The 25,789-nt window shown below is 37.7% G+C and overlaps 1 protein-coding gene across 1 annotated transcript; it reads right to left on the bottom strand.

The window, feature by feature from the left end:
• Positions 1 to 11,276: 11,276 nt before the first annotated feature.
• Positions 11,277 to 25,457, bottom strand: gpr174 (G protein-coupled receptor 174). Its single transcript, XM_084430251.1, has 2 exons — positions 25,186 to 25,457; positions 11,277 to 13,001 (listed from the first exon to the last, which is right to left on the bottom strand). The coding sequence occupies exon 2, from the start codon at positions 12,780 to 12,782 to the stop codon at positions 11,802 to 11,804; it is 981 nt and encodes a 326-aa protein (XP_084286377.1). The 5' UTR covers positions 12,783 to 13,001; positions 25,186 to 25,457; the 3' UTR covers positions 11,277 to 11,801.
• Positions 25,458 to 25,789: the final 332 nt, after the last annotated feature.

The raw sequence follows: 25,789 nt of genomic DNA, 5'->3' as shown, positions 1-25,789 counted from the left end.
TGCAGTGCTTCAGCTGTGGTCTTTGAGGGGTTTACAAAGTATATTCTTTGTTGGCATGTTTTCCATCATCTATTATATTAGTGATATGTTTGTTCTCTTTCTAACTGTCAAAGATCCTGGACCACCAAGCCCAAAGGAGACTGTACAAAGTAAGTGCAAAAAAGATATTACTCACAGATATCTGAAATCTATCATGGTCCATATTTACCAAAGTATAGGCCCTGATGCAACTGGGTAAATATTAGGGCTGGGTATTGACACAAATTTCACAATTCGATTCGTTTCGATTTCGATTCGATTCAATATTGATTATTTTGGATATCAGGTTCAGTCATGCCAAATTTTCTCAAGGAAAACAAATCTCTTCACTAATGCTGTTAACTATGGGAGTCAGTGGTAGCCTATAGGCTTCATTAGCCTGCTATAATATTGAAGGTAAAAGTTATATGAAATATAAACATTTAAATGGTGGATGTCATGAAAACCTGCCAGACTTATTCAAACATGCATTCAAGAGCGACAGAAGCATCACTGTTTATCTGTATCTGTAAGGAGTGGCTCGACAGAAAGAATGTGGAGGAGGCAGAGTTGCAGGCCGGATGGGGAAAGGCTGGACGGTTCATCTCAGAAAAAATAATGGACATTAACAGACCAAACAAAACAAAAAAAACTTACAAATGTGAGCACTTAAGATAAATTGTTGTTAATGTGTTTTATTGTAATTTGCTTGTTGAGCCAGATGAGTGTTGTTTTTTGTTAAATAATTGTTATTACATGTTTACTTGTTATTATTAAATAAACTTATGTATATTAATGTAAGCTTGTATTTTCATGATTTTCATCATACCAGAATGCAGTGTAGTTGTCCAGCATTCCACCCAGGAGAACAGGCCATCCTTCACATCTATTACTGTTGACCAGCACAGTTTCCAATGTTAGTAACTGCTTGTGACCAGCATACCAGCACCAAAACACAACATATGCTGGTCTGTACTGTTTTTTCCAGTAGGGAAGCGCGTGTCCATCCGTGTTCTATGGAAAGCCCAGAGGGTCAAAAACGTGAATTTTAAAACATATTTAACGCGTATTTCAAACGTTAAATACGTGTGAAATACGTGTTAAATACGTGTTGTTTGCGCGTGACAAATCAGCTCGTTAAATACGCGTATTGAACACATGAAATACGCATTAAATACACATAAAATACGCGTGAAACACGTTAAAAATGAGTTTGAACGGGTCAGTGTCATTGGCTGCTGAAGACTTGGGTCTAACCATTTCTGTGAGCTTAGGGGGGTGTACCGTTCATAGACTAGACTACCACCATTGAACATGCTATAGATCAGTTTATTCAGCCTATTTAGTTTGTGCTTTTTTGTGTAACCTATAGAAATAATATATTTAAATTGCAGCTTTATGAAAATTTAGATACAAATAAATTTGCCTTGTTTTTCTCCACTCATGCCTTTTTGTAAATAAACACATTAGTGGACATTCTGGCTTTAACATCAAAGCATTAACATTTGTGTGGGGAAATCAGTTCCAGTGGCGCTAAGCAATCAGAGCAGGTTTAAGAGACAGATATTATATAAGATACAGACCGCATGTGGGCATTCCCGCAGGACCTGTTGGTAGTCCGGCTATTGATGCCCTTCAACCTGTGATTAATATTCTGCAACAGTGGATTGCTTTCGATTTGGTTCTATTGTCTCTAAATAAATTCTATAAATTTCCTGTTTTGTCTGATACCCAAAACTGTATTCTATCAGTCAAGAAGTGGACCAAGAAAACCAGGAAAGAGCAGAAGCAGAAGGAGATGAAGGAATGACTGAAGGAGTTTATTGGATAATCTCTTGTTTATGTGCGACAAAACAACAAAAATGCCAGCAAACGGTCGCTTTTATCATGTTAGTTTTGCGATCACGCTGTTTCCAGTGATTTCCAGAGAGGTGTGTTACGGGTGTGTTTTAGTGAAGCGCTGTGGAGCTTCTGGCCCGACAGTGGAAACGCAGTGTGTTTTGTTAGTGTGTGTTATCTGGGAATATCACACCGCTGGATTGGGTGATTGACCAATCAGGATCAAGTATTCCACAGAGCCGTGTAATAAACATATTTATTTTGTGCCGTTAGTTGCAGCTAAACACAATAAACATAAATCAGCACTAGGCTTCATAAACACTGAGTACTCGTTTAAGAGCTGCATGTACAAAACTAAATTAAAGTTTAATACACAACACATGTTGGCTGCAACCAAATGTAAAAGAAAAGTGCAGTGGGCTTGCTTAAGGGTGCAGATGTAGGAGTCTACAGTTATTTATTCAGTTTAGAAGAATCAACATATCCGCCATAGGAGTGCAGGATCTTCCAGCAGTGGAGGAAAGCCTTGAGTCGGGGATGAAGAGGACGAAGAGGACGAAGAGTCTCCACACAGGGATATGAAGGTCATCATCTTTAGATCAGCATCCTCTTTAGGCTCAGTGTTCTGCTCTCTGTGTGTTTCATGTTCAGGTCCTCGTCCGCAGGAGAGTTCCTCCAGTGGGGTATTATTGCCCTCTAGTGGCTGCATCATTTAAGACCTAAAATACATGGATAAATAATTAAAATTTTAGTTAATAAATATAGTGCTAGCTATATTTATTATACATTTACATGATCGTGCTCTTCCTCAGTGTCCTCTTTGTCTGCGTCATGTTTTCTCCTCTTCCTCATCTGATTGCGTTGTAACCCCTTCTTGTCCACAATCCACTCTAGATTAATCATATTCTCTATCAATCATAGTCTCTGCGCAGAGACGATGCAAGACTTAGACAGGTAGGTATTATGCCATGACTGAGGATATTGTGTGTGTGTGTGTGTGAGAGAGAGAGAGAGAGAGAAATGTCCATTTTTTTTGTTTTTAAAAGTCAAGGATTAACACAATGGTTTAATTACAGGGGTGATAGTAGAAAAAAATCCTGAGCCTGAACTTTTTTCCCTGGGAGGTAAGCTAAGCCAAGATATATGCCCTGATTAACATAATTGTCAAGTGGGATCCAGGGGTGTGCTCCCCTAGGAGAACATTTTGATAAATAGTCCCTTAAATTGGATATAATGTGGATATAAATGGACATCATTCAGACATTAGATGAACAAACCCAATACAAGCCTATATTACAGTAGCAGGTTTCAGTAAGTCAAATTTAAGACCTTTTTAAGACATTTTAAGACCATAAAGATTTAAATTTAAGACCTACGACTCATTGCCAAAAAAAATATTCAAATCAGAAGAATTCATTTTATTTCAATGAATTCAGTCATTGAAAAAGCATTCATTTAATTTACAGATAAAGCAGTCACATTAGTAACCTTCCAGACCCAACAACGCGTGTCAGAGAAAAGAACAGAATCAGATATAATTTATTTTTTTATAGAAAATTGTACTTTGCATATTATACTGTAAAAAACACATAATTAGTTGATTTCAGTTGATCATAACTAGAGATGAAATGGCATGAACATTTCATTTCATGATTATAGTGACAAAAATGATCACGGTTAATACACAGAATTCTGTTCAATAAGTACTAATACTACACAATAAAATCAATTCACCAAGTTTTATGTCGAAAACCAGCAAATAACAAATAAAATAAGCATCAATATGCACTTTTTGTTTACATAGCCTAAACATTAAAATAATACCATTAAAAATGATAGCCAGATTTTAAAAGTGTCTTGCAACATGTTATAGCCTACTAACATGTAAGTTACAAGTTCAAAAAGTTTTGACAAAATTTGTTTTTATAAAAAGATACACCTCACACATTTCAGACTTTAAATGATTATTTATAAAAAGAAAGAGTAAAAAAAAGATAAATTACTGACATTTACAATGCACTTTAGCTTATCTTTTAGGCTATTATTAATAGTAAAATTAGGTCCGATTTTCCCGTGGCGTCTGTCATTGCTATGCAACCATGCTCTGCGCTCTCCACAACGACAAAAAAGTTTTAGCGGCTAATGGATTTCCACCGCCGAAAAACATGGAAAAAAACGAGCGCGTCGCTTCAATTATGAGCGCGCTTATTACCGCTTACCACGCGCCTACATTTGAATGAACTTGAGCGCGCAAAAGACGCGATATATGAACTATGATATATGATATATGAACGAGTTAGTTGGCGAGCTACCTCAAATCAGGCCACGAGCTACTGGAGCTCGCTAGCGATCATTTTTTCGTCAAGTTTGATCCACCTTTATCGACAAGTTTGGTGTCTTCCCCTGGCTTCATAAAGTTGCACTCCATGACTTTGGCTATGTTTCGCACTGCCAGTGTGGGAAACACATTCGTAGTGTATGGGAAACACAAAACAAATTCGCACGTGGAGTGACTCCTGTATCAATCTGATTGGCCAAAACCCAAGACCAGCCCCTGCCTACCCTATTACCGATTGGCTGAAGTTTACTGGTGTGGTTTAGTGAAAGCAAAGCGCCTCTCACGCGAACCTGATTTTTATTTTATTTTTTCGCAGACACGTCTGTGCGCCGGAGCGCTATCAGGCCTGTAATTACCAACATTCAAAAAATCCTCTTTTGTGTTTCACAGAAGAGAGAAAGACACACAGGTGTGGAATATGACATTAGGGAGAGTAAATGATGATCTATCACTTTAACAACATTGGTAAAGATCTAACACCTAATTCATGCAAGACACTGATATTTATATTTCATCAAGTTAACATTTACTTCAATTAAAATTCATATGAACGATTAATATGTTCAACTATTAGTATGATCACAGTAGTCAAAGGTAAACATGTATATGGTTTCTAAATTTAATAAATAATAACAGAGAATTTGTAATAAATAAATAAATAAATAGTGTAAACACATGTAGAGCCTATGAAAACAACGTGTATGAAAGAGATTTACACCAACACCAACATTTTTAATAAATACTTTTTTGCCAAAACATGTTCGTTATATACATATAGAACATTTCTATAGTGGGTCTTGTTTCTTTTCTCCTACTGGCGACTTCCTGGGCTCCGTACATTTGTGTTTATTAATATGCAAAACATTTGTATTACCACAAAGTAATCATCTATACTGTTTCAAAAGAATTCAAAATAATTGTGTCAAAATTCAATGTCCAAATGCACCAAATGTAGACACCGTATATAAAAACCATCAGCATATTCTGAATGTCACTGAGCACAGAGAAGATTTTATTAATATTACATACTGTAGGCTACTTGAATTTTAGTGCAAGTTCTATAGCAACAAAAACTATTGAACTTGCTAACATTAGAAAGAAATAGAAAAACTTCAAAGCACATAGATCAGTTTTGCAATCAATGTTTGAGTTTATATTCTGACCTCAAACTATTTTACATTTTTGAACAAAACCATAAATTGGCTTTAAAACAAGCCAGCATAAATTCAATCTATTTCATTCACATTAGATTCTTACCGGACTCTGCTATTAGTTTCTGTGATCCCGATCTTCTTATTGATTTCACTGTATTTTTCATTGGATGGTAAAAAGGCCTTTATCCATGATGAAAGTGGAGCGGACGGTCAAACAACACAGAGTCCCAGACATATCTTATCCCGACGGGATTAGAGCTTTCAGAGAAAAGAGTCCGCTTGGGGTACAGAGGTTGTGCTGTGTGTTTTTGACTCCCAAAGAACCAGATCATATCATACCATCAGAGTAATTTGTTGTTAAAGCTGACTACACTGAGCATGCGCATGCAACACACATGGACAATTTATGGAGACACACACAGTAAATTTGAAATCCGGAAATCAACACCAATAGAGTTAATTTCAACACTTTAAAAGTGTATGGGAACCACCCACAAAGTGTTAGTTCAACACTTTCAAAGGTGTTGCCTCTCGCAACACCGACACAGTGTTACAATATGAACACTAAGAGAGTAAAATATTAACACCAATGCAGATAACAACAACACCGTTACAGAGCTGGTGCAGTTAAAATTCTACACTGTTCTGGTGTTGACCTAACACCTTTAAAAAAATGGAAATCACAATCTTCTCAACCTTATAGGAGTCAAATATTACACCATCTTGGTGTTGATAAAGAACATTTTTACAAATAAAAACAGTAAGGGAGTTACCAGTTTTTCTTATTAGTGTTCTGCATCTGCCACTTTAAAGAACTGTAAGATAAACTCTTTGAAATAAACACATCACTCTATAATTACTCTTTCAAACCTTTATTTCAAAGTTAAACTGTAACCTCAGTCTGGGATCATAGTAGAATTCTGTTCATTGTAAAATTAAAAATAAAGGCAAAATGCAAGCAGTTGTTTGAACAAACTATTTTTTTTTTATTAACTAACAAGCCCCTTTACATCATAGGTTAACTTTTAAAATAAATGATGAAGGCACAATATAGGCATTTCTGTCACCAGAATTATATGAAAGCTGGTTATTCAGATGGTCTGTAATACCTCAAGTCCTGTACATGTCAGTGAATGTAAGTCCTGTGTCAGTGAAGTTGATTCAGTACCTTCCACTTTGCAACAGTACAGCAGTGCTTGGGTCAACAACATCCAGCAGATGAAGAACAGTTGCAGGATATGAGTGGATCAGTTGTGTCCAGTTGCTAACAGTAAAGTCCAGTGCATAGGTGTTTCACAGAGCAGGAAAGGCTGTGCAGATCCAACTTTCTCGAAAAATCCTGTAGTGCTGGTTCCCTAGAGTAGACAACACAAAACCAGACCAATTACAATCAATACAATTTGTGTTTTATAAATACAGCAAAAGTTTAGGGTGGAAAAAAAGTTCAACCATCTTAGACTTTCGTGACTTAAACAAGAAACTATTTTGGTAAGATTAAGACTTGAATTTACTGATTTCCAAGTAAATTAAAGACTTTATTCATCCAAAAAATATGTATTGTGTCATTAATTATTCACCCTTATGTTGTTCCAAACCAGTACGAGTTTTGCTCATCTTCAGAACACTTAATGAAATTATTTTTAATGAAATCTAAGAGATTTCTGTCCCTTGATCGACAGCCTATTCAACTACCACTTCCAAAGCCACGGAAAGGTATAAAGAAAATCACAAGTAATCCCTGTGACTCCAGTGGTTTGACCTCAATTTTACGACTTTTTTTACGACAATTTTAACTCAACTTTATTTACAAAATATTAATCTTCAATGCACAATCACACAACAACATCTGCTCTCGCATTAACAACATGCACGTGTTGTAATTATCTCATGAACACATGTTGGAATTAATATTTTATAAATTAAGTGGTAAATGTTTTTTGCTGCAAACACAGCACTTGCATAGTTTAATAAAATGTATGTTAAACCACTGGAGTCGCATGGAGTACTTTAATGATGTACCTTTCTACCTTTCTGGGGCTTGAAAGTGGCAGTTGCGTGGACTGTCAATGGAGGGACAGGAACCTCTCAGATTTCATTAAAAATAACTTCATTTGTGTTGTGAAGATGAAAGAAAGTCTTACATGTTTGGAATGACATGACGGTGAGTAATTAAGTTCACTCAAATTAAATTTTGATATGTTTTAGCTTACTGTACCTCAAGGGCATCCAAGATGTAGGTGTCTTTGTTTCCGCAGTAGTTTCAATTTTTATATTTTTAGGTCAAACCATTCTTGTCTGTCAGTCATATAATGCAGGTCTATGGTCACTGTCTCAAAGAGCATGCACAGAGAAGTCCAAATTAAAACAATTCCCCACGTCCAAATGAAACAATTCCCCATCGTAAGTACACATTGATGGCCTAAGACACGAAACGAGCGGTTTGTGTGAGAAAACTAACAGTATATATATAGTTTTTACCTCTTGTACACAACCACGTCCAAGTGATCTGAGGGCGCACGCGCTTCCTGGTGTGTGACGTGTGCGCGCGTTCTGGCTTAGTCTGCGCAAGCGCCGGAAAGCACCGGAAGTGATCTCTCATGCGTATACGTCACTCATTGTTTACACAGAACAGAGATTGTAGGTAAGACGGCTAATAGAAATGGTACCAATTTGCGCTTATCCGGGATGTTTAAACCGAAGTAAAAGAAAACAATTACGTATGCTCGCGCGAACTCATCCGGGGCCGGGAGTGGTAAACAATGAGTGACGTACACACCAGGAAGCGCGCGCGCCCTCAGATCACTTGGACGTGGTTGTGTACAAGAGGTAAAAACTATATATATACTGTTTGTTTTCTCACACAAACCGCTCGTTTCGTGTCTTAGGCCATCACTGTGTACTTATGATGGGGAATTGTTTAATTTGGACTCTGTGCATGCTCTTTGAGGTGGTGACCATAGACCTGCATTATATGACTGACAGACAAGAACGGTTTGACCTAAAAATATCAAAATTGAAACTACTGCGGAAACAAAGACACCTACAACTTGGATGCCCTTGAGGTAAGCTAAAACATATAAAAATTTAATTTCAAAGTGAACTATCCCTTTAAGAATAAATTAAAGGTGCTCTAAGCGATGTCACGCGTTTTTTAGGCCAAAACTTTTTTTGTCACATACAGCAAACATCTCCTCACTATCCGCTAGCTGCCTGTCCCCTGAACACACTGTAAAAAAACGCAGTCTCTCCAGACACCACAGGCTCCACAAACGGCAACAAAAACAAACTGGGCTCACCCGCACCACGAAACATAATAAACAGTGTTCCAGCCAATCACTGGCAAGCAGTATTTGAGGGTGGGGTTTGGGGAGTTAGTGCGCGTGCACATGAAGGGAGTGTGGAGGAGAGAGAAGCATGAAGAGGGGAGTTTGAATTATGGCCGACACACGACCAAATAGAAGACGTTCCGATGAACAAATTGCAAAGAAGAGGGACAAGGATAAGGAACGCGCGAAGTCCCGAATTTACATCGGAAAAACCTTCGAAAGGTGGGAGAACTCCGCCGGCAGAAGGGCTTCCAATCCCACATTCAGTTGCTCTGTTTTTGCAGAACAGGTAAATCCATCTTTCTTTCTAAACTGACGTTCATGTTCGCCAAACCAACACAAGGATGTAATTAGCTAGAACTATGCAGTCAGCGTTAACTTTGATGAATACAACATAACTTCTATGTTTCTAGCAGCTAGCGATCAATCTCTATTGTAAATGATCAAGCAAATTCACAGTAACGTTAGGTCGACAATTTGTGTGAATGATTGTTTTCATCCACTGTTTGTTATGAATTTGAATGTTCATTTATAGGCTATTGACAACTTTGACTAAATTTGTTTACGACGCCGCCGTTGTTTATGCTCACTGGGAAACGCGAAGCTAATGTTATCTTGCTATTATTGCGTCCTTGTATGGGAGCTATAGTAACCTCAGGTGGCGAGACAATGTTTCTCTTTTTCTGCATTTTGTTCTGCAATATATAAAAGCATTTATCTAACTTGGCGACATTACACATTGAATGAAGTATCAGTAAAACTGAACTTTGTTTGTAGTGACTACTTTGACTTTCCTTTATGCCGGAAGGGAGGGGAGGAGGGAGGAGACGGGATGATGAGGAGGGAGGGTCTAGCTAGCCTTCGTTTTGTTTGACAACAATTCGAATGTCAACAAGAAGTTACGACTCCCGGCATCGCTTAGAGCACCTTTAAGACACGCACCTTAAGAAATCTCACAAAATAGTCAGCTGCCGGAAGAATCTTTGCTCCGTTGTTGTGGCTTTGTGATGTTGGGGGCAGGTGATGGGCAGATTTTTTTCAGATCAGTTGAGTCTAAAATTAAACAGCAAGAAAACATATACCTGTCAAATCATGAAAAGGTTTGAAAACTCATTTTAAGTAAAAAAAAAAAAAAAAGATTTACTTTTGTAAAATAATTTGACTGGACAAATTCAAAATGAGTGTTATGAAACACAGAAAATCTACCAAATAGCAACAAAGCTAAGATTATTTTTTATGTTTGTGCCCATGATTCTCTCATACATGTATGTTATCTGTTAAACCTTACCATCACCAGGTTCTAGTCTGTACAGTCTTTAAACACCCAGCCTGCTACTCTTAGCTACTTGGTGCATCATAGAAATGCTCCTAGCAAACACAAATAGCAAAATCAACTTTTAAAGCATATCCAAACATCAACCAAATGTAAATCTGATAAATACAGTTTGCATACATATTTAATCTGAAAGAATTACTTATTTCAGTGCTCCATATTTGGTACTCCAAATAAGGAAATAAAGTGACAATTTCACGTGCATTGTCAGTCTGCAGTTTGTGGAGTTGTTCTTCTGTTTTTCAGTTAGCAGCTAACGTTATACGTTAGGTGTGCTGGCAACGAGAGTAAAAGATAGTTTGAGGATAAACACATAGGCTACTTTATGATATTTGCACGTCACAAATATTATCATAAAACAATGTAACATTATAAAACACGTATTGTAAATAAGTTAAAACACTTACTCTGTGTTTTCACTGTTAAAAGCAAACTCCGTGTCTGCACTACGTCACGAGTCAAAGAAGATGGAGGGCCTAACGTTAGTCTGTGAGAAAGGTTTAAGCTAAAATATTTAGTTGATACAAAGAAAGAGATTAGTTTAAACTCCAAATATTTCATGTGTTGCATGATATCTCTGCGCCCCAGTAGCAGTGCTTCGCCTGTGCTTCCCCCTAATATAGTCCCAAGTCAATATCTGCATAGGAAATCGACTAGTGTTAATCTGCATCGCTATTTGTACTCGTTGAGAATACGCAGACCACAAGAGGTAATTAGGTGTTTTTTTGTTTTGTTTTTTATCACTTTTACTCAGGACATGCTAGCTGGCAACAAAGGATTCCATTCATTATGCTAAGCTAAGCTCGCGCCGACCCTGTCAAACTAAAACAATGCATGCACTGAGACAAAAATGCATTTGCCCACCTATCTAAATGTGGGAAAGAAGGTGAATAAGCCCTATTTCAAAAAACGGTGGAGTGTTCTGTTGGTTTTTGATGTCACGTTGAAGTGGCAAATTGATAGATTCATGTTCTTTAAAAGGAATGGTTTGATATAGGGCAGATTAAACAAATTGCCAATCTAGACAATTACAATAATATAATGTTTGTCTATATTCTAAATTAATATTAATCAACATGATCTTGTTAGTTAAAATGATTTGAAATTAAATCAATATTCAGGGATTGACTTTATAGGTAGTGTAGATCCTATTGTATGTATTGTTTATGCCTACCCTCATATACAAAAAAATTATTGGTATAGGTTTTTTATTTTTATCATCGACTTGATTATGTACTACAGTTTTTTAACCAGACTCTCAGTAAAAATATTTGAAAGTTATACTTTTATTCAGCAAGAATGCATTAAAGGGATCAAATGCAATAGTAAAGACTTTTACAATGTGAAACACACACACAAAATGCATTTCAAATAAATTCTGTTCTTTTAAACGTTCTATTTATCAAAGAATGTTTTTATCAGTTTCTACAGAAATATGATGCACTCTGATCATAAGAAATGTTACTTGAGCCACTTACACCAAATCAGCTTGTCATCAAAGAAATAGAATAAATTTTTTAAATATATTAAAATAATATATTTTATAATATGTCAAATGTTACATTTTTACTACATTTTTTCCCCATTCCCTGAACATCAAGAGCAGAACAAGATTTATTTGTGAAATGTTCATGGCTCATGTCAATAAAAATCACAGCTTAGTTTCATAAATATTCTGCAGTTCGAACATTCACATTTTTCAACAAGATTGTTTGGAGTTCATCAATTGTACACTCAGAAAGTGTTTTTCGTTATGTAAGAGCGATGTCCCTGTGCCGTCTCTGGTGGAGACCTCAGACATCACGATTTGTGGAGCAAGACCCTCTGAGGTGTAACTGCAGGCTTTCTGGTAACTCTGACCTGGACAGACGGCGCTTGAACTCATCGGTGGTGAAGTAGTACATCACTGGGTCCAGACAGCAGTTCAGACTCGCTAAACACAAGGTGACCGGATGAACATGGAGGACTGCCAACTTAAAGGTAGGACTAACGCTAGTTTGGATTTTGGTCACAAAGTCCAAAGGGAAAGTTATGTGATAGGGCACAAAACAGACCAGGAACACACCAGCACAACTCAACACCATCTTGAAGGCCTTGTGCTTTTCCCCAGTGTCCTGCAGGACGCAGGTTTTCTCTCGCAGACTCGCAGCGGTCAGCCACGTGCAGATGATCACTATAGCCAGCGGGAGAATAAAACCCATGAGTTCTGCGAAGGTCAAAAGGGAAACTCCTAGTTCTTTGCTGAGTTGCACCATGGGTAGCTCAGAGAAGCAGCAATACACATTCTCATGTTTTTTTCGTAGAAGAGGGAACGGCAGACACCCGAAACACACCACGAGCCAGCCGACTAAACACCAGCTGCGGTCCTGGCGTTTCTTCGTGCCGTCGTATCGCAGCGGCTGGATGATGAGGCGACAGCGTCTCAAACTGATGCAGGCTAGAAAGTAGATGCTGGCATACATGTTGACGTACTTCACATAGAAGCAGACCATGCAAGCAAAATGACCAAAAGGCCATGAATTGTTCAAATAGTAGTAAACGCGCAGAGGTAGAGATAACACCTGCAGCAGATCAGCGACGGCCAGGTTGATCATGAATATCACAGCCTTCTTTGTCTCCTTTATGTAGGCATAAAACACCCAGAGTGCTAGAACATTGCCAATCAGTCCAGGAACAAGAATCACTGTGTAGAAGACTGCATAAATGTGATGCTGATAATCTTGTACTGGTGTTGTTTGGTTCGCGGTAGTGCAAGTGAATGTGTCGACACTCATCTTTTCCTCTCATTTATCTGCAATCTTTTATCGAGTTCAGCTTGGCATGGCACTGTAGTTTTGGGAAGGCACACGTTGTCAGACAACTCTCAGCATCCAATAGTCCGAAACAGCATCCAGTAAACTCTAAAATACCTAAGGAGCTTATTTAATACATCCCAGAAATAGTCTTCTGACATGGTTACCTCCACATGCAACACACTCGAGAGTTGTCCAGTTCTGAAAGACAGCAGACGGCTCAAGTTAGATACAATAATCATTCCTATAGTCTAACATTAAAAGGAAAACTATGGGATGAAGTTAGTCTCAAAATTATTAACAAATACATGCACACAGTTATCCATGAACTTCACTAATGTTGCAAATGTATCCTACTGTCCACAACCAAATTCTGCTAAAAATTCTGAAATTCTTCTGTCTAAGGAAATTCTGAATTAAATCAATGTTAAGAGATTTGTACAGATGGAGACATACAAAACGGTTTCTTTAGTGTTAATGTTTTATAATTTGTGCATGCAATAAGACGTTCATTTATGCATCAGGTAATATGTGTGTTCATTGACGGCTTTTCTGAGTCCATCCTATTTGATTCATTTGGAATTTTAGACTTTCATTACATGGCTTTCAGTTTAGTTATAATCACTGGTGTGTGGCACAATTCTTTTCAATTTAAGTACATTGTCCTGCATGACTTTTTTCTTTTTGGTGTACATGGTCGTGGCTGTTTTCAGCTAGCTTCACCACAGACCCTTTAATGTTCCTTCATCATATAAAGCAGCAGTCAGGAACCTACGACTTTCGAGTCTCACCTCTTTGACAAAAATCATCCTCTTCAATCATCAATCTATCCTCTTAAAGGAGCTTTAAAATAGTCAACTAGAATATTGTCATTTTAAAAGAACATTATTTTATTTCAGTCTAACCAGTAACCTCAGGAACTCCAAAAATCCAGCCAAAATGAAAAAGCATTTGTTTTTGATGGATCCCTCTGAGGTGAAGTTAACTCTAGGGCAATAACCTGCCATTCACAAACTACAATCAAGAAAGTTAACTTGTAATCATTGACTTGACATGAGCGATAGAAAACGCCTCGATTACGACTGTAACCTCGGTTCCCTGAACGAGACACTGAGTCGATTGACTCTGTGGGAACGCTCTGCGTGATTGTGTCTAGTGTGAATCGAGAAAGCACTAAGACGAGAGCACCTGAGCCTCAGCTTTGGAGCACAAGTCTAGGCTGTAAAACCTCATGAATGTGTGCGGTGAGGACCAGCCCGTCGTATCACAAACTTCTTGAAGTGAAACTCCTGACATTAAGGCCTTAGAGGCAGCCATACTCCTAGTCGAATGGGCCCGTAATGCCAAAGGGATAGGCAGTCCAGCCGATTCGTAGGCAAGAGAGATAGCCTTGAATATCCATTTGCTCATTCTCTGCTTAGATGCTGAAGACCCTTTATTGGTAGGTCCAAAACACACACTCTGTGGACGTACCCAGCTAACAATTTTTGGTTCCCATAACGTTAGTTTTTGGTACCCAGAACATTCTCAGAATGTTAGTTTATGGTTCCCAGAACGTTATTTTTTATGGTAACCACCCAGCAACGTTCTGGGAACGTTATTTTATTGTTACATAAAAATAAAACCAAAAAAGAACGTTCCCCTAACGTAAGTATTTGGTTCCCAAAAAAATAACCAAAAAATAACATTAGGGGAACGTTCTGTGTTAACTGGGTAGGTATCCTAACTGGACAAAGCTGATCATTTCTCTCCTGGTTGGCATCCTGGAATGGAGGAGGACAGAAGGCCTACAGTACAACAGATCTGGCCACATTAGTGGAAACTTTAGGAATGTACCCCGGTCTAGGGTGAAGGAATGCCTTTACCATGTCCAGTGCAAAATCCAAGCACTAAGGGGAAACCGACAAAGTTTGTATTTTAAGAGAAGTAATAGCTAGGAACAATGTCTTGAGAGTCAGAAACTTGACTGGAACCTCCTCAATAGGCTCAAAGGGAGCCAGGGATAGGCCTTGGAGCACCACGGCCAGATCCCACGCCAGTACCCTAGTGCATACTGCAGGCCTCAGCCTCAAAGTGCCACAGAGGAAATGTTATTAAGGGCTCTCACCCTAAAGACATTCCACCCAAAGGAATGTGGTAAGCAGCTATGGCCTTTAAAGTGGACGGTGATAACTCGTGTGTCTGTCACTGCCAACAGGGCAGTTAACTGGGTCCAGCTGACGACCACTGCACCGAGAAGTAAACACTCTCCACTTTAAGACATACAGTTTCCTCATGGAGGGAGCTCTGGAGTGAAGAATGGTCTCCACAGCCTCAGTTGAGAGACCAGCATCTATGAGTTGGGCTCCCTCAGAGGCCAAGCCCACAGCTCCCACAGTTCTGGGCGGGGATGAAATATTCAGCTGGTCCCTCCTGACCATCTGACTATGATTGTAAATAGGTGTCATTTGTGTTTTAACAATGTTTAGCTCACGTGTTATTGATCCGGGAAGTTCGAATCTGTGAATATATATTGCCAACTTTACTGAACTCCTTGAGTTAAACACTGACTGCATTTCTTTATATTTTAGTCCAAGTTCAAACACTATGAAACACTCCATTAACATACAGAGCTGTCTGAAACACTGCCAGCGGGACATTAAAACAGGACGTGTCTGTCCGAGCTCACAACAGGTTTTGTGAGAGAACACAAAATATTCTGAGTGTCTAATGGCCACAATTAATAAGGTTAAAGGCGAATTCAGTAAGAATGTTACATTCTCTAGAAAGAAACAGAATTGACCTTGGTTAAATAAACAGCTATGTAAGTTAATGAAACAGAGGGACCATGCCTTGAAAATTGCGCTCAATCTGGGTTAGCATATGACAGAAGGACATTTCAGTGTTTACGTAATAAAGTTGTAAAGGAATTGAGAAAAGCAAAGTCTAATTTCTTCATCAACCTTATAAACGATGGGGAATAGTAGACCAGTCTGGGAGAATATCAATAGAGTACGAAAGAAAAATAGTAACAAAGGAGATAAAGATATTGAATTACAAGTTCAGGGACATTTAATTCAAGATAACCATTAAATTGCTATTGTATTTAAAAAAAAAAAATATATATATATATATATATATATATATATATATATATATATATATATATATATATATATATATATATATATATATATATATATATATCTATAGTGATATATATATATCTAGTATCCTGCCCAGTGAGCTATCTAGCTAACTCTGGCACAGCATATGTTGAGCATGGTCCCTGTTAAATCAATGATATAAACTAAAAAATAAATGGGCCATTCTACAGAATTGGTGCAAACTGCTGTCCCTCATCCAAAAAACACATTTGAAAAGCATTTAATTATTAAAATCTTATCATGAAACTTTATCTAAAAAAAAACGTGTCCTGCATTCATGTCACTACCAAAACAGTGAATGTTGTAGTCCATTGGCTGAGACTGATTTTAACCACACCCCTACATTTTTGATCAGGAAATATTCCTGTGTCCCTCTCTCTCATGTGCTATATGGTGAGTAGATTGATCCCATCATTTTGAGGTAAATGTGTTCTAAAGTCTAAAAATCTGTGTGTAACTTTAAGGAATGTCACTACCAAACTCATTTTTTCACAACCGAAACATTTTCTTGAAGTTTCAGTTGTGACATTATTGTTTTGGTAGTGACAAAAGGGAACACATAATCCTTTATTTGGAGGAATAAACTACATTTTAGTACAGTTATGCAAATAATTACTACTGTAGTATGTTTTACCATACCATAGTACCGAGACAGCTCTCGTTAGAGTCACAAATGATTTGCTCTTATCATCCGATCGTGGTTGTATCTCGCTATTAGTGTTACTCGATCTTAGTGCTGCATTTGACACCACTGACCACAACGTTCTTTTAAATAGATTAGAACATTATGTTGGCATTACGGGAAATGCACTAGCATGGTTTAAATCATACTTATCTGACCGTTATCAGTTTGTAGCAGTAAATGATGAGATGTCTCATCGATCACAAGTTCAGTATGGTGTACCACAAGGCTCAGTACTAGGACCGCTGCTGTTCACTCTGTACATGCTACCATTAGGAGATATCATTAGGAAACATGGAATTAGCTTTCACTGTTATGCTGACGATACTCAGCTCTATATTTCTTCAAAACCTAACGAAACTTATCAATTCACAAAATTAACGGAATGCACAGCGGATATAAAAAATTGGATGACTCGGAATTTCCAACTACTTAATTCTGAAAAAACAGAGTTTCTAATTATTGGACAAAAAACTTCCTCACGTAATAACCTAGAATACTGTCTAACACTTGATGGCTGCTCTGTTAAGTCTTCGTCGTCGGTTAGGAACCTGGGTGTGCTCTTTGATACCAATCTTTCATTTGAAAGTCACGTGTCTAGTATCTGTAAAACCGCATTTTTCCATCTTAAAAATATATCTAAATTACGCCATATGCTCTCATTGACAAATGCGGAACAATTAGTTCATGCGTTCATGACCTCAAGGCTAGATTATTGTAATGCTCTACTGGGTGGAGGCCCTGCACGCTTAATAAACAAACTACAGCTGGTTCAAAACGCAGCAGCTCGAGTTCTTACCAGAACCAGGAAGTATGACCATATTAGCCCAGTTCTGTCAAAACTGCATTGGCTCCCTATTAAACATCGCATCAATTTTAAAATATTGCTGATTACTTACAAAGCACTAAATGGTTTAGCTCCGCAGTACTTGAGCGAGCTCTTAACGCATTATAGTCCGTCACGTCTATTGCGATCTGAAAATTCCGGCCAGTTACTAATACCTAGAATATCAAAATCGACTGCTGGCGGTAGATCCTTTTCCTATTTAGCACCGAAACTCTGGAACAGTCTTCCTACCATTGTCCGGGAGGCAAACACACTCTGTCAGTTCAAAGCTAGACTAAAACAACATCTCTTTGACCTAGCATTCACATAATACATTATAGACTTCTATAATTTAATGTTAGGCTGCATAGATTAGGTCAGCCGGAACCGGGAACACTTCCCATAACTCCTGATGTACTTGTTACATCATGAGAAGAATGGCATCTACGCTAATTTTAGTGTCTGTGTTTATCCCGAGGTTTTCCTGCAGCCTGCCGGATCCAGGCCGTATCCAGATCTGACGAAGGACCTTCGCCTGGACCGATGACAACACAGTGCTGAAGTGCCAACTAGTCTCTCCCTATGGAGGATCCCTCTACCACTATACAGATAAGGCGTTGTCGGGAAAATTTGTTTCGCGTTCCTACCCCAAAGCAACAAAATAAAATAAAATTCTTTATCAAAATTTATAAGGAAAGACAAGTACTTTGTTTAGGCTTGGTTTGTAGGGAATTCCAAACCTGCGTATTTTCAAATGCACATAACTATAGAACCCATTCTAAATGCGCATGTGAACGCCATCAGCGTTTCTCACAGGTTCACGTTTAAAGTCTGTGTCGAGAGAATGGTGTCGTCTTAGCGGCCCCTAATTTAATAACAGATGATCGTTGCGACGGAAGCGAATCAATCAAAACTAACTTTAGATGGAAAATAACTTAAAGGGGTCATGACATGGTTTTTTCTTTTCTTTTATTGTGTTCCCTTAGGTTAGTTTTAGTTTTGGACAAAAAACGTTTAAAATTGAGTGATTTATGACCTTTTCCCACCCTGTTTCTCATGCTCTGATTCAAACAGTCTGTTTTGGGGGTGTTTCCCCTTTAAGAGTTCAGTGTTAACACCCACTGTTATGATTGGATAACGTCAGTGCCTATGCATCAATTGTTAACGCCCCCTTTTCAAAACGTGCGGATTTTACGGTGTTTACCGTTACCATAGTAACGGGTGATGCGTGCGAGGCGATGGCGATTGCAATGATGTTTGAGTCGGAATCAGAGGAAATGAACCATCAACACAACACAGAAAGCATCAGCCCATCCACATAGAAAGTGTGAAACTATTTTGTCAGTTTAACAGCCTACATCTTTTAATAGCCTACGGGGCATATGACGGTCATAAAACAATAAGTAGACTAAAAAACACGGTGATTATTCATAATGAATTAAACTGCAATTAACGTTTTAAAAAAGTTTTAAGTTTTAAATAGCCTACATTACTTACAGTTTGCGTCGTCGTTGTTGAGCCCAGAATAGTCCACACGGCCTTATCTTGTACAAAAGTTTTCTGGCAAAGCCAAGCATCAAACTGCGATTGTTCTCAACTGTCACTCATCCTTGAAATGTGGAGAACACACGCTTAAATTAACACTGCCGTGACTGGGACGTCCGCGAAAAATAAACTGCATCATCTGCGTGTCGTGACATCGCAATCTTCTTGTAAACAGACCCACGTCGACTGAACACATGTGAAGCGCGTGACAGATGCGATGATGAAATGAGGTGTAGTTATCTTGCGCTTGAAGCGTAGTTGTCTACGCTGGAGGCGGTCATATGCAAACGACTGCTACGTCACTTCGTACCGTGACGTCACTTCATACCATGGATCCAGAACGAGCTGTATTCAGAGCTTGATTAAATAAATGATTCATTTATAATGGGGAGGACGTCTTAAGCTATGAAACTTGCAGGACGTTTTAATGGTACAAAGACCTCTTATATGCCAAAAGATCAAGGCAAATTTGGTTTCTCATGTCATGACCCCTTTAACTCTGCTATAAAGCCAAAACAATCTCTGTTACCTTAAATTATACGCTTATCTCTGTGAAGCTGCTTTGAAACAATCTACGTTGTTAAAAGCGCTATATAAATGAAGATGACTTGACTTTTAGTAGTGTTTTAGTATGCAAGGTTCTGTTAAAATTCTGTAATGTGATGAGGTTACAATTACTTAAGGTTGCAGTCCATGATACTAGCTTAGGTGTAAGGTTGTTGTCAGTAATGTTAATTTCTATGATTAACTTGACAGGGAGAATGACAGAAAACACCAACATGCCTAAAAATAAATAAATAGAAAAACTACAACAGAGAGACAGAGAGAATACAAACAAAGGTTGAGGGAAGACCCAGTGAAGTACGAGGAATACTTAAAGGTGGGCATACACTGTGCGATGTCTGTGCGATTTCAGCAAGGAACCTACTCACACTGAACGAGTATATCGCATGCGATGTAAAGCCAAAGCTCAGGATTTATGTGCTCACACTGTACGGTCCGAACGTCGAGCTGCGACTTGACTGCTCACACTATACGTGTGAAATATGCGCGAATCAGCGCGATAAATCCTCATGCCGAGTTGCGCCTATGGACGATATCAGCCTATCCAGAGATATTGTCAAAACAAGCATCAGCTATCAATATCAAGAAGATTTAGCATTTCCAATTTATATATTAAATTATTAGTAGACTAGTATTATTGTATTATTATTATTATTATTATTATTAGGGAAGGCCTAGGCTACTTTTATTATTAAAGTGATAGGCTATTATAATTAAATTGCCACGCAACAATTTCATAGCGCATCACCGCATAACCAACGCGCTGTGAGGATAATAAAATATTACATAGAAGCTTACTTCTCCTCATTGAAAATTGTCTAAAACATTTAGGTCGATTACAATGAATTATATACATATAATTAATTATTAACAGTCTATGTCCGACCACTGCAATAATTCATCAATGAAAATTAAAAACAGCTTTATTTCAAAAACATTTTTTAACAATAAAAGAGGCAAAGTGTACATCGCAGGTGGCTTGGAAGAAGTGGGTAATGGTTAATCCATTTTGCAACACGAACTGGAGGTAAGCAACAGTAATTTGTAGCTTTGAACTACAGAACTTAAATAGGCCTATCTCCCTTTTCTTTCTTTTTTTTTTTTTTTTTTTTTTGTTGTTGTTGTTGCTGCAGATGAAACTGTTTTCGCGCAGGCGCAGTGAGGGAAAAAACACTGCGTTTAGGGCAATCGGTTCGTAGCTCTGCTTCAACTGTGCGATATAGTCACGAGGAGCGACCAAAATTTCTAACATGCCAGAAATTCATCCGACCATCCGATTGCCGGTCGTGAGAGGTTAATCGCCTCTCGTTTCCCTCTGTACACTGCACGGACACTGCACGACAAACGACGCACGACAAAGCTGAAAATCGGCCCGACCCGAAAAAGAGTCGCACGAGTCAGAATTCGGCTCAAAATCGGACGAAAATCGCACAGTGTATCCCCGCCTTTAGGAAAGAAAAAGAAAGATATAAGACAATAAGGGAAGAAGGAAAGTTGAAGAGTATCAGTGAATTATCTGACAGGGAGCAAAGACATGTCAGAAAAGCACGGAGGAAAAGACAGAAAAGACACAGGATGATGGTGAAAAGACAAAAAGAGGTTGAGACATTTTGCAGGGCTTCCACACCACCTAGCACTTCCTGTGAGGGTGATCAGACACCAGTACACACACACACACACACACACACACACACACACACACACACACACACACACACACACACACACACAGAGAGAGAGAGAGAGAGAGAGAGAGAGTTCAGTGGTTCTGGAGATTTATCTGAATGACTCATTAACAAAATGTTGAAAATGTGAAAATAAAACAAAGTGGTTCTGAGTCTACATTGTAAGTTGTTGTTTTGTTTTAGGAAGAAAAATCTATGAGCATACCTCTTCTCACTTGCACCTCAAGACCCAAAGCAAGACCTAGCTCTAGGTGTTCTTATAAGATCTTTACTGTCAGATGTGTGTCTGCTATATGTACTGACTGCATATGTGCTTCATAGTTATTTATTTATATTAACATAAAATGTGGACAGTCTGATTCAGCCATGGCAAACTAAGTATTGTGGTCACTACCAAAACATTACTGTCACTACCAAAAATGTGCAGTCACTACCGTAACATGGGATGTTTTGTCAAAAATAAAGTATATTGAATTATCAACTAAGATGTTATGATAGTGTTTGGTTCAATGCATATTCAAACTAATGAATCCTTAACTTTGAAATCAGTACGATAAACTTTATGCCTTCTACAAAGAAAGATTGGGTTCAAAATACAACAAATCTCATAAATTACACTTAAAATATTATTAAAATTATAATCTTTATTGATTTAACCTGTAAAAATATATTTTTTTAAATAGAAAAAATATATATTTATAAGGTAGATGTAAACAAAATCTTAATGGGTCATTATAAGCCTTCTTAATAAATAATTTAATATTGTGTTTCGGTAGTGACAAATTTGGGGAGAAGGAAAATATTCCAGCATTTTCTGAAAATACAATATGAGAATTAACTGCACAACTACTAGAAAAGCATACCTTGGATATTATACAATTTGCATACATGCAAAATTTGTGGAAAAAACAAAAAACAAAAAAAAAAACAAGATGTTTCCAACTCTGACTTTGCACCAATTCTGTAGAATGGCCCATATATATAAAAAATATTATTCTCCAATCCAAGTTTTTATCTACTACCCTGTCCCTTTAGGGGCTCCGTAAAATCTAGATTAAACACTCTAAAAAATGCTGGGTTGTTTCAAACCAAATTTGGGTAAAATATGGAGAAACCTAACCATTGGGTTACATTATTATTATTTTTTTTTTATTAAAATGTTAATCCAACGGTCTGGTTTGTCCATATTTGACCCAGGATTTTTTTTTATTTAGAGTAAAGACACATCTTCACACATTTTGAAAATAATAAATGATCATCATTTGTGTAAAATCCTGAGTTTCAGCTGAACCACTAATACCTACAGAAATATAAAGCAGCCAGATGAATGAAGTACTGATAAAATAGCTCTGGGTTACTGAACGCTTTTGTCACAGATGTGTTTGGCAAACAGTAACCCTCTGTTCTGTGTCTTATATAATGATGCAGGTTTGATCAAATATTAATAAATATGAACTGAATGTGCCATAGTGCTAAAACAGATAAGACAGATGTAATACGGCCACAGGACAAAAGGCAAACCACCAAAACAACATTTGTAAAAATCTTAGTTTGAATTCACATTATGCCTCTGTTTGTACAAAACGCTGCACGTGTGTGTAATCCTGCATTCTGCAGACACTACAGGGGAATCAGAGGAGTTTAGAATTGCATGTGAAAATGAATTGTACATTTTCTGATCAAAGTTATTTAAAGCTTTACTTAGTGAACTTCCAAATGTTAATCTTGTTCTTGTATATGTGTTTTGTGTTGACTTAAATTAGTTGTTTTATAATATTTCTAACGTGTCAGCCTTTTCTACTGTAGTTTTGTGATTGCTTTTGAATAGTGTTACTGGACCTGTTTATTGCACTATATTTTATTTAAAATGTGCTGTTTTATAAGTTAGTATAATAAAGCTATTCTAAGTGAGCTCTTTTAAGCTTTGTTTCATTCAAATGTTAATCTAAAATGTTATTTGGCATGTTAATGTGTTGTGACTTGGGAATTTACAGTTGTCAACAGGCATTGAGTAAAAGTTGAAGATCGACCTGTTTTCAGCGTTGAAAAGTTGGACAAATTTGACGTCTTTTCAATTTTCATCTTCAACCTTCAGTGGAGCGTAATTAGACGTTGAAGATTTACATCTATTAAACGTCTAATAGACGACTTTCTGCTAGCTGGGTGTTGGTCACATTAGTGTGTGTGTATTGTTGAATGCTTCAGAGAGATGTGCAGATGAAGGACTGGGGCTTGTTCACTCATAGCTGGTGTGTGTGTGGGTTTGAAATGGCAAAAATGAATCAAACCGGATGAAATCGAGAAAAGACGTTAAAGAACGCACACGTCACCTGATAGGCCTACACTAATGCACATATTACTTGTTGCTTACACAAATTATGATACACTAAAACGAAATAAATCATTTGTTTACAAACATGGATCCATTTGTACAAGCCATTGCACATTCATTGTGAATTAAGCAGATAAAAGTTGTGGATGGTTAGATACATTTGCAACATTTCTGTGTGTCACGTACATTCTGAACACATCATTTGCATCCCTCACCACCTGGTTCAAAGGGTTTATAGAGGTATGTGTGTGTTTTCAGATAGTTTTGTTTTTCGTATTTCAATATTAGGCAAATCTCTGCATCTGATCTCTGCAGACTCGCACAACACCCCGAGGGCAAACGCTCCTTTTGTTTAGTTTTTTTTTTTTTTGGTCCGAAATGATTCAGTATGCTAACTAAGAAAGCCATTTTCCTCCGTGAGATCTGTGTGTGCTGGCTTGTGGGTGGCGTGTGAATGAGACCGTCATTTATCTCTCTATGGGACTTTCCACACTCGTACGTGTGCACTACATCACTCCACTAGATCACTAAGCATGCTTCATCCCACTTCACTGCATATTCCATTAAACACACTATTCATCATTTTCTGCTATTGATTATGATAACACTTTACAATAAGGTTTGTTAGTTAACACTAGTTAACTATATTAGTTAGCATGAACTGAACTTATACAGCATTTATTAAGCTTTGTTAATGTTAATTTTAATACTTGATACTTGTCAACATTAGTTAATGCACTGTGAACTAACATGAACAAACAACGAACAGCTGGATTTTAATTAACATTAACAAAGATGAATAAATACTGTAACAAATGTATTGCTCATTGTTAGTTTAGTGAATACATTAACGTTAACTAATGAACCTTATTGTACGGTGTTACCTTGATTATTGATGCTACTCTCTCGGATGGCAAAACAATGTTAAAAACTATTGAAATCCTACAAACACACACACACACCCAAACCAGCTGGATCTATAACATCTAAATGTGCTGATGAGTATGAGATCATGTATGATGAATATGCTTAGACAATTTGGAAAATGAAACCTAAGTTTTGGATATAGTTGGAATGGAACAAAATGGATTAAAATAATATTGTTGTGAACAGCGTGTTGAAATAGCTGTCCCTGTGATTGGGCATAAAGGTTAACAGGGTAAAAGTTACACTGAGAAAGAGCTAATTCACAGTTGAACTGTTCCTAAAATACACACTTCCTGGACTCTGTTCACTGTACAGTAATGGACAGAATAAATCCAGTGTGTTTCAGGTGAACAATCGAAGCGAATTCACAGAATATCATCAGAACTCAGTTGAGATTTGAGTTCATTTCTGTATTAGCCATTATTGTGACACATTTGGCTAAATCAACTGAAAAAAATATGATTTTAACTAATCTTTTTGTAGATGTATATTATCAATAGCAGTAGTGCTCGTAGTAATATTATTTAACGTCTTCCGATTTAACTTGGCTTCTAGAGTATTGTCCTCAAAGAGAGTGTGTGTGAAAGATGTAGGATGGAGATCAGTCTCATGGAAGTAATAATGGGCTGATGATGATCTACACCCAGTAAAGAAGAGTTTAAAAGAAGAGTACTTTACCTTGTTAAGTGAACTTGAATGTTCTCTCTGAGCGACGTGATCTCAACTCAAAGTAGACACCGTTTCAGCAGACCAACTCCCTGTTTCTCAATGTCTTCATCACTCCAGCTTCTCAGGAACGAAGATCTTCATCACTCCAGCTTCTCAGGAACGAAGAAACATCAGCTTTGAAACAGTTTCCCCCCTGTATTTAAATATTGTATTATCCCGACTGTTGCACTTTCTGTTTCTGTGTGGCTCACACTGACAGTTTTTTCTGTGTGTGTGTGTGTGTGTGTGTGAGTGTGTAGTTTCCTGTGGGGGAGTGAACAGCGCTTATACTCCTACTTCTGCTATTTCTCTCTCAGTCTTGCCTGGTCTGATGAAAAAAACGCATTCTCCTGAGATGTGTTGTTTTTGCTTTGCTTTACTGTTGTTTTAAGGCATTCATAAACAAACTACATTAGATTTAGACCTTATGACAACAGACATATTGACTGGAAGCTATCACAGCATTTACACTAGTGTTGTAGCACTTGAGATCGGTGTTAAGATACGTTTTTACAAGTCTCGGGCTTGTCTCGGTCTCAGACTAAGAGGACTCTGGATTATATCTCAAGACCAC

Source organism: Rutilus rutilus (genome assembly GCF_951802725.1).
Source record: "Rutilus rutilus genome assembly, chromosome: 14".
In the NCBI taxonomy this organism is placed as follows: domain Eukaryota; kingdom Metazoa; phylum Chordata; class Actinopteri; order Cypriniformes; family Leuciscidae; genus Rutilus; species Rutilus rutilus.
Note: the sequence above shows the minus strand (reverse complement) of the source record. Positions and strands in the feature narration are given on the sequence as shown.

Excerpts from the sequence above, each read along its gene's own strand:
- gpr174 (XM_084430251.1), bottom strand. The coding sequence starts at position 12,782 with ATGAGTGTCGACACATTCACTTGCACTACCGCGAACCAAACAACACCA.